This window comes from Pongo abelii, chromosome 10 (genome assembly GCF_028885655.2).
Source record: "Pongo abelii isolate AG06213 chromosome 10, NHGRI_mPonAbe1-v2.0_pri, whole genome shotgun sequence".
Classification (NCBI taxonomy): domain Eukaryota; kingdom Metazoa; phylum Chordata; class Mammalia; order Primates; family Hominidae; genus Pongo; species Pongo abelii.
Genome location: NC_071995.2, coordinates 49770434 through 49780576, shown reverse-complemented (window position 1 = coordinate 49780576; position 10143 = coordinate 49770434). Strand labels below are relative to the sequence as shown.

At 58.0% G+C, this 10143-nt stretch overlaps 1 protein-coding gene across 3 annotated transcripts; it reads right to left on the bottom strand.

The window, feature by feature from the left end:
• Positions 1–283: 283 nt before the first annotated feature.
• On the bottom strand, positions 284–10143 carry TAMALIN (trafficking regulator and scaffold protein tamalin). Of its 3 annotated transcripts, XM_054527265.2 has the most exons (8): positions 9823–10143; positions 7862–7911; positions 6166–6220; positions 5960–6062; positions 3638–3726; positions 3470–3541; positions 3212–3278; positions 290–2719 (listed from the first exon to the last, which is right to left on the bottom strand). In XM_054527265.2, the coding sequence occupies exons 1-8, from the start codon at positions 10066–10068 to the stop codon at positions 2214–2216; spliced, it is 1188 nt and encodes a 395-aa protein (XP_054383240.1). In that variant the 5' UTR covers positions 10069–10143; the 3' UTR covers positions 290–2213. The 3 variants fall into 3 exon arrangements, with proteins under 3 accessions (XP_054383242.1, XP_054383240.1, XP_054383241.1); XM_054527266.2 differs by lacking the exons at positions 7862–7911; positions 9823–10143 and adding an exon at positions 6385–6531 and having other exon boundaries at positions 291–2719; XM_054527267.2 differs by lacking the exons at positions 6166–6220; positions 7862–7911; positions 9823–10143 and having other exon boundaries at positions 284–2719; positions 5894–5977.

The following is a 10143-nucleotide window of genomic DNA, read 5'->3' as shown; positions in this document are numbered from 1 at the left end:
AGTTTGGACCTTATTCTTTTATTCCAGGGAAAGGCATAATGGGTTTAAGCAGAGGAGGGTTGTGATCCAGTTTCCTTTTTGAAAAGATCACGCTGACTGCTGTGTGCAGAAGGGATGCTCAAGGAGCAAAAGCAGAAACAGAAATGGGACCCACTCAAACAGCAAGAACCATGGTGCAGGACAGGCGAGGAGGGTCCGCTCAGACCTCTCTCAAAGCCACCCTTTGCATGCTGGTTACTCCCCGAGAGGAGCACTGGAGCAGGGGCCTCAAGTCCCAGGCCCAGCTCTGACACTAGCTTGCTGTATGACCCCAGACAGGTCACTTCAAAGAGGTCATGACCACCACTTGGAGATGCTTGAGCACACACCATGTTGACACACACTGTATTGAGGGTCTACCATGTGCTAGCATCAGTCAAGAATAAAGCAGTGAAGACAGAAAAGGCTCCTGAGCCCTGTGCAAGAAGCGTGCATCCTCCCGGGGTGGGGAGGGCAGGCAAAGATAAACCCATAAAAGTCAAGACAGTCTCGAATGGCGATGCATAGTCTGATGGGAATAAAACAGGGCTGTCACAGGGGAGGGTATGACTGTATTTACCACTGGGTGGGAAGGTCTTCGGGAGGCAGGGCTGAGGACTGAAGGAGCCACCTGTGGGAGGGGTAAGAGCAGAGACGCTGATAGAAGGGGTCTGAAGTGTGCCAGGTACAGCCAGCAGTGCAGCCAGAACAGGGAGTGAGAAGCAGAGGCCGGCAGGGGTCAGAATCTCATCCTGGGAGGCCGGGCACGGTGGCTCACGCATGTAATCTCAGCATTTTGGGAGGCCAAGGCGGGCAGATCACGTGAGGTCAGGAGTTCGAGACCAGCCTGGCTAACATGGTGAAACCCCGTCTCTACTAAAAATACAACAATTAGCTGGGTGTGGTGGCGCCTGCCTGTAACCTCACCTACTCGGGAAGCTGAGGCGGGAGAATCACTTGAACCCAGGAGATGGAGGTTACAATGAACTGAGATGGGGCCACTGCACTCCAGCATGGGCGACAGAGGGAGACTCCATCTCAAAAAAAAAAAAAAAAAAAAAAAAAAAAATCTCATCGTAGGAGTATGGGAAACCGCTGAAGACTGCTAGAACAACAGAGTGATCCGTGATTGGGCCCGTCACAGGCCAGGTGGTAATGCCTCAGGTCCCTGCAGATCTGGCTTGTGCCCCTCAAGGGAGACCTCAGAAGCTGGGAAGAAAGGCATGCCAAGCACACGTATTTCCACAGGGATGGCTAAGGACTGGAGGCAAGCCTTGGCCACCACCTGCTTGGGTATCTGGGGAGGGAGGCTCAAGTTGTGAAGAAGCGTGGGGCCTCCAGCTCAGGCCCATACATGTAAGTTTAAATCTCCCAGCCTATTTCCCTGGCTTCAGGCTGCAAGAAAACAAGATGTGTGTGTGCGTTGGGCGGGGGTTGGGATGGTGGAGTCAGAGCTTGCCCCAGCCCAATCCTCCCCCTCAGGCAGTCACCACACTGACACAGATGCAAAAAACCATCCATTTTATACAGTTTGTGGTTCAGAAGCAACAATATGCAGAACGGTGGAACAGTCTGTGCTGTCCCCACCCCACCTGAACTTGCCAGTTCCTGTCTCCCAAGGGGCACAGAACACAGGCCCCCTGCCTGGCAGGACCCGACTTAGTTACAGGCCCCTGGGAGGGGCGAAGCCCTTAGGGGTCAAGGCCGGGAGGGAGGAGGACCAGCACCTGATGCCCCTGGGGGCCCGCTGGGTCAGGGAACTGTGTGTGTGGAGGGTGGGGGGTCAGCCCACCACGGGCCATTTCTCCCCAAGGCTAAGGGCGGGGGAGCAAGTAAAGCTGAGGAGAGGGCTTCAAGGGACAGGGTTCCCATCCCCTGCTGGGAGGGTGTTCCTGGACACCCCACAAGGCACTACAGATGCAGACTGTAGGCGAGCACCCCCATCTTTGGCCCCCGATTGCCTGGCTCTCCCTCTGCCCCAGCTCCCACTGTGGTTTGGCGGGGGAGAAGAGAAGGGGCTGGGCCCCCCACTCCCTCAGCAGACACCAGCCAGGAACCGACCCGGCGGGCCGAGGCTAGCAAGGACCCTCTCCCGCTGCTCTGGGCTCCTTGGGTCCTCTTGGCTCGGCCTCCCCCTCTTTTAGCGCTGGCTGTTGCGAATAAATAAATAAATACCTCCCTGCCCGCCCCCGCCCCTACAGCTGGCTCTCCTCCTCCTCCAGGGAGCGGTTGAGTCCGGGGATGAACTTGAGCAGCCGCCGGCGGAAGCTGCGGTACTTGGTTTTGCGCAGGCCGGGGCCGCATAGGGCCTGCTCGCGAGCCTCAGTCCAGAGCGCGCCCGGCGCGCCCCCGCCTCCACCCCCGCCAGGGCCCGCGCACCGCACACTGGCGCTGCGGCTCAGCGCGGCCCGCGGCCCAGGGCCCGGCCCCACTGGAGGGGTCTGGGCGGGGCCCGGGCCCAAGGCGCGGGCCGGGGGCGGCGGGGGCGGCAGCGCCGGCGGCTCGGAGTCCCCGAAGAAGCACGTGTGGTAGACGGCGTCGTCGGCGTCGCCCCTGGCCCGTCGGGCGCCTCCGCGGGGACGCCCGGGCACGGCGAGCAGAGGCCCGAAGGGCAGCGAGCCCGGGAGCAGGCCCGCGCCGTAGAGGCAGGAGCGCACCGACTCCAGCGTGTCGTAGATGCTGGGGTCCTTCACCACCAGGCCTGCACAGAGACGGGAGAGGTGGGGGGCGGGTCAGGCCTGGGCCGTGGTGTCCTCCGCAAAGGGTCGGAGGGCATGGGCGGGGCATCCCTGCTCCGTCCTGCTGACCATCTCTGTGGCCCTGGCCAGGCACAAACCTGAGACCCTACTTCCCACACCCGCAAATCAGGAATTATCACTCAGATCCTTATGGGGGCTGCTTAGCACAAACGGGCCTCGGAAAGAATTGACACAAACTCTTTGAGCCCTGGTGTTCCCCTCTGTAAAGTGAAGATGACACTATCTGTTACTTACCTGCAGAGGGCTAGTGTGAGAATAACCAGAAATGTGGCTGCGGCAGTACCCAAAGTAGTAGTAGCTCAACAAATCTTGCTTTACTGTGGAGGTTTACTAGTAAACCGTTCTTTACTAGAACCCGCCAGTTCTGAGGGGGAAACGCAGATGGGGTGTCTGTAGCAGAACAAGTGGCCCCTGACACCCCAGGATCTACTCACCATGCACCAGCCGCTGCTCCTGCACCATTAGGGACCTGTACTCTCCCCACTTCTCATACAGGGTTTGCTGCAAGAGACAGTCCCCACCCCACTGTCACAAGCTAGCAGGAAACTAGCAGGACGTGGGTACAGACGAGGGATCAGGGAGTAGACAAAAGAAACCTTCAGTTAAAGGAGATTCAGCTATGAGTGACCCCCCACAGGGCAGAGGCTTGGGAAGAGGAGGGTGGAGGCTGGACATTATCTAGGTTCCCCTACCTTCAGGTACTGCAGACGAGCCTCCAGTTCTGCCTTCCGAATTGATGTCCCATATAGAGTTTCCAGTCTGAGGTTGGGGAATCAAAGGCTGAGTGAGCCACAGGCTGAGGAAATACCAAGAGGCTGAGCTCAGGAATTCAGGCACCTCGGCTCCCAGACATACCTGAGAACATTGCCTGATGCCTTAATGATGTCCACAATCTCTCGATGCCGGATGCCTTCCACATTCAGGCCATTGACGCTGGCGATGGTGTCCCCTGCCAGGCAGACAAGGGGGTTAGATTTGCTCCATGGGGCATGCTAGAATTCCAGCCTCCTACCTTAGCCAGAAAGGGGAGAAGGGTGGGTAGTAACTCCAAGGAATACTCCTGAACTCCCTCCTCCAACTCCTCATGGTTCTCAGTAGACCTCCTCTGACATCTCTCACACTGGATCCAAACACACAGAACCACAGCCATCCTTCTGGGCCTGCAGTGACTACCAGGTTGTCCAGGCCCAGCACCCCAGCCAAAGGGCAGGGACCTCACACACCCAACACCCTCACTCTACCCTCAAGAAGTTCTGTCCCAGAGCTAAGCCCACCCAGGACCCTGGGCTGCCCTCAGATTTGGTTATTTCTGTCCCGTCCACGCTGGCCATAAGACCCAGTCAATTCAGGGAAGGGCAGGTGAGCAGCACCCAGCTGGGAACCGACCCTGGCCCCAGGCATGGCAGGGCCTCATGGATCCACAGATAATCAGTCCAGCCTCTGGTGGTGGGAGAGAAGCACAGGGAATGACTGGCCCCCAGAGGGATAGTTCTGCTACTCTGCACCACTGGAGAGCCTCCTGACCTCAAGCACAGTGTGCCCCATGTGAGGGCCCCATTCCTATCTGTAAAAAGGGGTATGGATCCCTGCTGTGGATGCTTCAGGGATGATGGGGAGGGAGAGTGGATTTGAAACTACCTTGAGAAGTTGTAGTATACCACTTGGCTACTGCTACCATTTAAATATGGTTTGTCCCCAAAACTCATGTTGAGGCTTCATCCCCAACGTAACAGTGCTGAGAGATGGTAGGACCTTTAAGAGGCATTTGGGGCCGGGCGCCGTGGCTCACACCTGTAATCCCAGCACTTTGGGAGGCCGAGGCGGGTGGATTGCCTGAGGTCAGGAGTTCGAGACCAGCCTGGCCAACAAGGTGAAACCCCATCTCTACTAAAAATACAAAAATGAGCTGGGCTTGGTGGCTGGTGCCTGTAATCCCAGCTACTCGGGAGGCTGAGGCAGGAGAATTGCTTGAATCTGGGAGGCAGAGGTTGCAGTGAGCCGAGATCACGCCCTTGCACTCCAGCCTGGGCAACAAGAGCGAAACTCCATCTCAAAAAAAGAGGCATTTGGGCCATGAAGGATCCGCCCAGTGAAGGGATCTATGCTGTTTTTGGGGAGTGAGTTCTTGCTCTGGCAGGACTGGTTTAGTTACCTGGCGAGTGGGTTGCTATAAAGCAAGATCACCCATGTTTTGTCTCTTTTGCATGTGCCTACTCACCACTCTTGCAGGCGTTCCTGCCATGAGATGCCATCCATCATGTCAGAACGCAGCATGAGGCCCTCAACTGATGCGGCCACCCAGTCTTGAACTTCCCAGCCTCCAGAACCATGAGCTAAATAAATCTCTTTTCTTTATAATTACCCAATCTCAGGTATTCTGTTATGGTAACAGAAAACGGACTAAGATAGCTAGCACGGGCTGCTGGTAAGTGGGAAGGAGGTAGGGGCTTAGGGGCAAAGATGGTGGAGGGGGGATTGATTCATACAGTTTCAGGCTGCCCTTCCTGGAACCTGGGGACTCTAGATCTGCTCAATCCAGGGGCTCCTACTGAGGCATAATTTCCTTGTTAGAGGAAGTAACATATTGCTTTGGGAGGCAGAGGCAAGAGGAGGATCGCTTGAGCCCAGGAGTTCAAGGTTATAGTGAGTTATGATCATGCCACTGCACTCCAGCCTGGGTGACAGACTGAGGCCCTGTCTCTTAAAAAAAAAGTTTTTAATTTTTTAAAAGGGAAAAGGGAGTAACATCGGTTCCTCAGCACTGGGCCCATTTTGGGGCAGGATTGGCCTGATCCCCAATATCAAGCAGACTTAATGGAATGTTGCTTCTTCCCCGGCTCCTGCCCATGCTGACTGCCAGGTTGCTGGGAGGAATCAGAGCAGCAGCAGCAGCATCCACCATTAATTATGCCCTGGCGCTGTGCCCAGGGAATCCCCTTGCTGCACTGTGATGTTTGGATGCATTATTACCCTCATTTTGTAGATGGGGCTGTGCAAGATCACACAGTACATGGCAAATTTGCCTAGATCCAAAGCCCAGATTCTATCCATTCTTCTTTCTGGCCTTCTCAAAGAAGGAAAAGGAAGAGGAATTGATTTCAGGAGAGATTTCTCACCCCCTTTGCTTGGGAGTAAGGTCATATCCCCTTCCCAGACCTGGGTGTCCTGGGCTCAGGCCCCACCTGGTGTGAGCCCAGCCAGCTGGGCAGGGCTAGACTCATGAACTCGGCAGACAAAGGTCACCATTTCCACACGCTGCTCCTCCCGGTGGTGAAGGCCATAAGTCTGTAATGGACAAGGGGACCCTCAGCCCAGGGTTGGGACAAATCCGTTCATCCCTCAGGCTGGTCATCCAACCCCCCCGACCCCTGTGTGCAGCTTCTCCCACCTGGATCTCAAAGCCGAAGGTCTGGTTATCCTCCTTCTCCAACGTCAGCACTTTCCTGCAAAAGACACAGGGGTCAAGACAATCAGGATTAAAAGGTGTAGCAGTCCCATAGCTTGGGCCTCCCTGGATACTGGCAACTGGTCTAGAACATTCCAGCAGGACTCAGTCTCCAGTGACAGCTCAGTCTCATCACAGATTATTGGAATGTCTTTCCCATACCCAACTGAAATCAGCCTCATGGAGCCACAGAGAACCAATCCAGCCTCTAGTGGTGGGAGGGAAGCACAGAGAAGGGCCGGTCCCCTGAAGGATGAGCCGGCTGAGTTTTTTAGCCACATCCCAGCTTTCCAGTGAGCCCTACAGTACCACTTACTGACTAGCTAAGGCCCCAAATTCCGCCACAGCCTGGAGCCTCCTCTGTTCCACAGCTTTGGAGAGAGGACTGGCCCCACCCCCAGAGGCCAGTCACGAGGCTCAGCAAGACCACAGCTGCTCCTCCCAGCTATGCTGGGGCCAGCCCACCAGATGTGGGGGCTGGGGGAGGGGAGCCTCGAGGCCACCCCTTCCCGCACTGAAGGCCTGCCCGCTGGACACAATGGTCTGGAGCTGCTCCAGATCCTCGCCTGCTGGGGGAGCCCAGAGTTTCCTCTGCCCACTCCCACCCCCTTCCTTCCCGCCCAGCCAGAGACACAGTTAAAGCAGCCTCCAAAGGCCCCTTCAAGTAGCTCAGCCTCGGAAAGGCCCTGGAGACCAGGCTTCTCCGCTCCCAGCCTGACCCAGATATTCTCCCAAATGCTGAGCAGCACCTCCCCACTCCAGCTCGAGCCCCTCTCACTGTGAACAGCAGGGCTTTCCCCTCTCTGTACTATTGGGGCAGGCAGCAGGGTGGCTGGGAGTTCCGCGTCTACCCCAATGTTCTAGGGTCTTTTGGAAGGGTCAGCAAACTTTTTATGCAAAGGGCCAGATGGTAAATACTTTAGGCTTTCTTTGCAGGCCCCTTATGATCTCTGTCATATATTGTTATTTGTTTTTATTTTTACAATTCTTTAAAAATTATTAGCTCAAGGGCCAAACAGGCCAATCTGGCCAGCAGGCCAGTTTGCTGATCCATTTTAGAGAAAGTCAAGCCCAAATCAGGGATGGGACATGAGTACAGAAGGGAAACCGTGGGGTCCCAGGGCCTGGAGTCAGCACCTACTTCTGCCCACACTCAGATCCCTCCTAAGAGGGCTGCCACAGGCTGGGACCAGAAGAGGACTGACATTCTGGAGGCAGGGGCAGCCAGCCCCAAGCAGCTGGACACAGCCTGGCTAAGGTCTGGGCTCATGGGGTTTGCCAAGGCTGGGAGGGCTCAGGGGAGCCCAGGAGGCCTGGGTTAGGACGTTCCCCATAGACTTTGCCTACACCCCCTCCCAACTCCCACATCCGTTCATCCAGATCTTCCCAGGGAGGGGTAACTGGCAGGGACTGGGGGTGTGTTGAAGAGCACCTAATGACTCAAAAGTCCCCACCTCCTTTCTCTGCCACCCCCTTCGCACAGCCCACACCCCCACCTGCCCTCACTCCCAGCGGGGGAGCCATGCTTAAAGGCTAGGAGAATGACTACCCTTGCTAGGCTGAGATGCTGTCCTGGCACCCCCCATCCCAGCACCTCACCCCTTTGGACCATGGCAGGGGCTGGGTGCTGGTGACTCACCGCTGCTGTTCAGGACTCTGGCTGAGATTCTTCCAGCGGAATCCTGAGCCCTGGGCAGTAAGATGGTCAGAAGGAGCAGGTAAGGCGGGACTGTCCTTGAGCAGACACTGAGAGCGCTACCCTGGACACAGCGACCCACTTCCTGTCTGCCCCTTCCCAGCTCCACATCCACACCTGTTTTGGTGCTGGTGGAACTATTTGCCAAGTGCCACTACTGGCACCACTCCTCAACTTTCTCTACAGGCCTTACCTTCATACCTGGGACTGCAGGGACACAACCATCCTCCTGGGTTCCAGATCCATGAACCTCTAAGCCCTTGCTGGTTTCCACACTGGCAGGTGGGGAGATCATTATTCTAGAATGGTCTCCACCCCTAGGGCCCATGTCTGTAGAGGCTCAGGCCATCCAGACTCCCAAAGCTGAGGCAGGGGCTGTTCCCCAGTGGGATTCAGAGGATAGGTGTCCCCTGGGCTCACCTATCAAGATGCTCCGAGGACCTTCTGCCAGTTGGGTCTCTCCGTCTAATTTCTCAGCTACAGACAGTGGCTTGGGAGGGCTGGGGTCAGGGACCCTGCCCTGAAGGGCTGGCAATCCCAGCCAGAATGTGGGGTCAGAGGTGCCAGGTCTCCTAAGGTACAGGCCGTTTCAAGGACCAGTTGTGGATCCCAGCTGCAGGTGAGCAGCTGTGCCCAGCTATACCTGGGTCTCTCTCTCCATTGCCATATATTTTGTGCTTTCTGGGACAAAACATCTTAGATGTCAAACTTGTCAGCAAGTCCCACTAAAGGAGCGAGATTGGGAGTTCTTTAGGGGTGGTGGTTGGGGGTGTGGAGGAAGGATGAGAGATGAAGGTCCCTGTCTCTTCAGGGTCCTTGATAAACTAAAGTAGTCTCTCACCCTCCCTAACTTTTTGGTCCTTGGAGGAGGTCCAGTCCCAGAGCAGCCCTTTTCTTTGGAGCCTGCACAGCCCAGGGCCTTTCTGTTCTGTGCCTTTGCTAACCCTCCCCCAAAGCTGCCCAAGGCGAGGAAGAGAAGGGTCAGAACCAGATTGGCCTCAGGGGTGGGGACAGTTCCCAAACGGCCAGGGAGGAAGGACTGGGCAGCACAGAGAGACCCCTTTGTCTTTCAACATGATTTTCATAAAATGCAAATTCTCAACAAGCTGTTCATTGTGTGGGGGCTAGCTGGGGGCCAGGGGCGAAGGAGGGCGGCTGGGTGAGGAAAGGCCACCAGGCCCCTCTCCTTAACCTGGTGTTGTGTAGGTTCTGAGCCTCAGGTCTCCTGGGGCCAGAGGAAGAGGCTGGCAGAGGGGACTCAGAGGTGGGCGCGGCCCGCATCCTTCCTGCCCCGCGGGCGCCCTGCGACCCCTCCCACTGCGTCCGGTTCCGACAGAAGTCCAGGGAGCCGTGGCCCTCGCGCTCCGCACGTCAGACGTGGGGCCAGGCGGCAGGCCCCGAGCCCAGGAATCGGGGAGTCCCCTCGGAAGGGTGTGCTATCCGGAGTCAGCGGCTCCCCACGCACTTCCTCAGAGTGAGAACGCACGCGGCGCAGCCACCGGCCCGCTTCTCCCACCGGGGGCTCTCGGACCTTCAACTTGCCCGGGGCTGTCTCTGCCCCTCGGGCGAGGGGATCCTGGGGACCCAGGACACCTGGCCACGGGGAGGCGGGGCATGGGGGGCAGAAAGCCAGATGGAGCGAGTAGGAGAAGGGGGGTGCTGGGAGGAGTCAAGGAGGGAGAGAGGGGCGCGGAGTTGAGAGCCACCGAGCCTGGGCGCGGTATGCAGGCGAGGGCCACGGCCTTCGGAGCAGCGGGGAACGCGGGGAGTCGAGGCACCCAGCGGGCCGGGGAAGAAGGTGGGGGACTCCGCGGACGCCGAGGAGAGGGCACTGCGGAGTCAGCAGGCCCTGTAGGGGGTCGGAGAGGGGCTGAGCAGGTCCTGAAGGCGGGCAGGGGACGCACCTTTCGGCGGGGCAGGGTGCCCCCGGACACGGCGAGCGCGCGGTACAGCTCGGCAGGGTGATAGTCCTCCAGCGCCGCGTACAGCTCGTCCGATGGGGGCCCAGGGGTGGCGGCTGCAGCAGGGGGTCCCGGGGTCGGGGCCGGAGCGGCGGGCGTGACTTCTGAGTCGGGAGCCCGGGCGGCGGGGTCCGGGGTGGCCGCCGCCTCCTCCTTCTGCTGCAGCTTCCTGAGTCGGCGGAGGGTCATGGCTCCGGCGCCGGGCGCCCCTCAGAGACAGCGCTGACTCCCCTCGGCGGGGCTGGCGGCGGCTAGGGGATGCCA

Bases quoted from the DNA above. Each gene is read 5' to 3' on its own strand.
- TAMALIN (XM_054527265.2), bottom strand. From the start codon at position 10,068: ATGACCCTCCGCCGACTCAGGAAGCTGCAGCAGAAGGAGGAGGCGGCG. The intron at 7,912-9,822 runs GTGCGTCCCCTG...CTTACTGCCCAG, and splicing joins GCACCCTGCCCCGCCGAAAG to GGCTCAGGATTCCGCTGGAA. The intron at 6,063-6,165 runs GTGGGAGAAGCT...TGTCCATTACAG, and splicing joins CCTTCGGCTTTGAGATCCAG to ACTTATGGCCTTCACCACCG.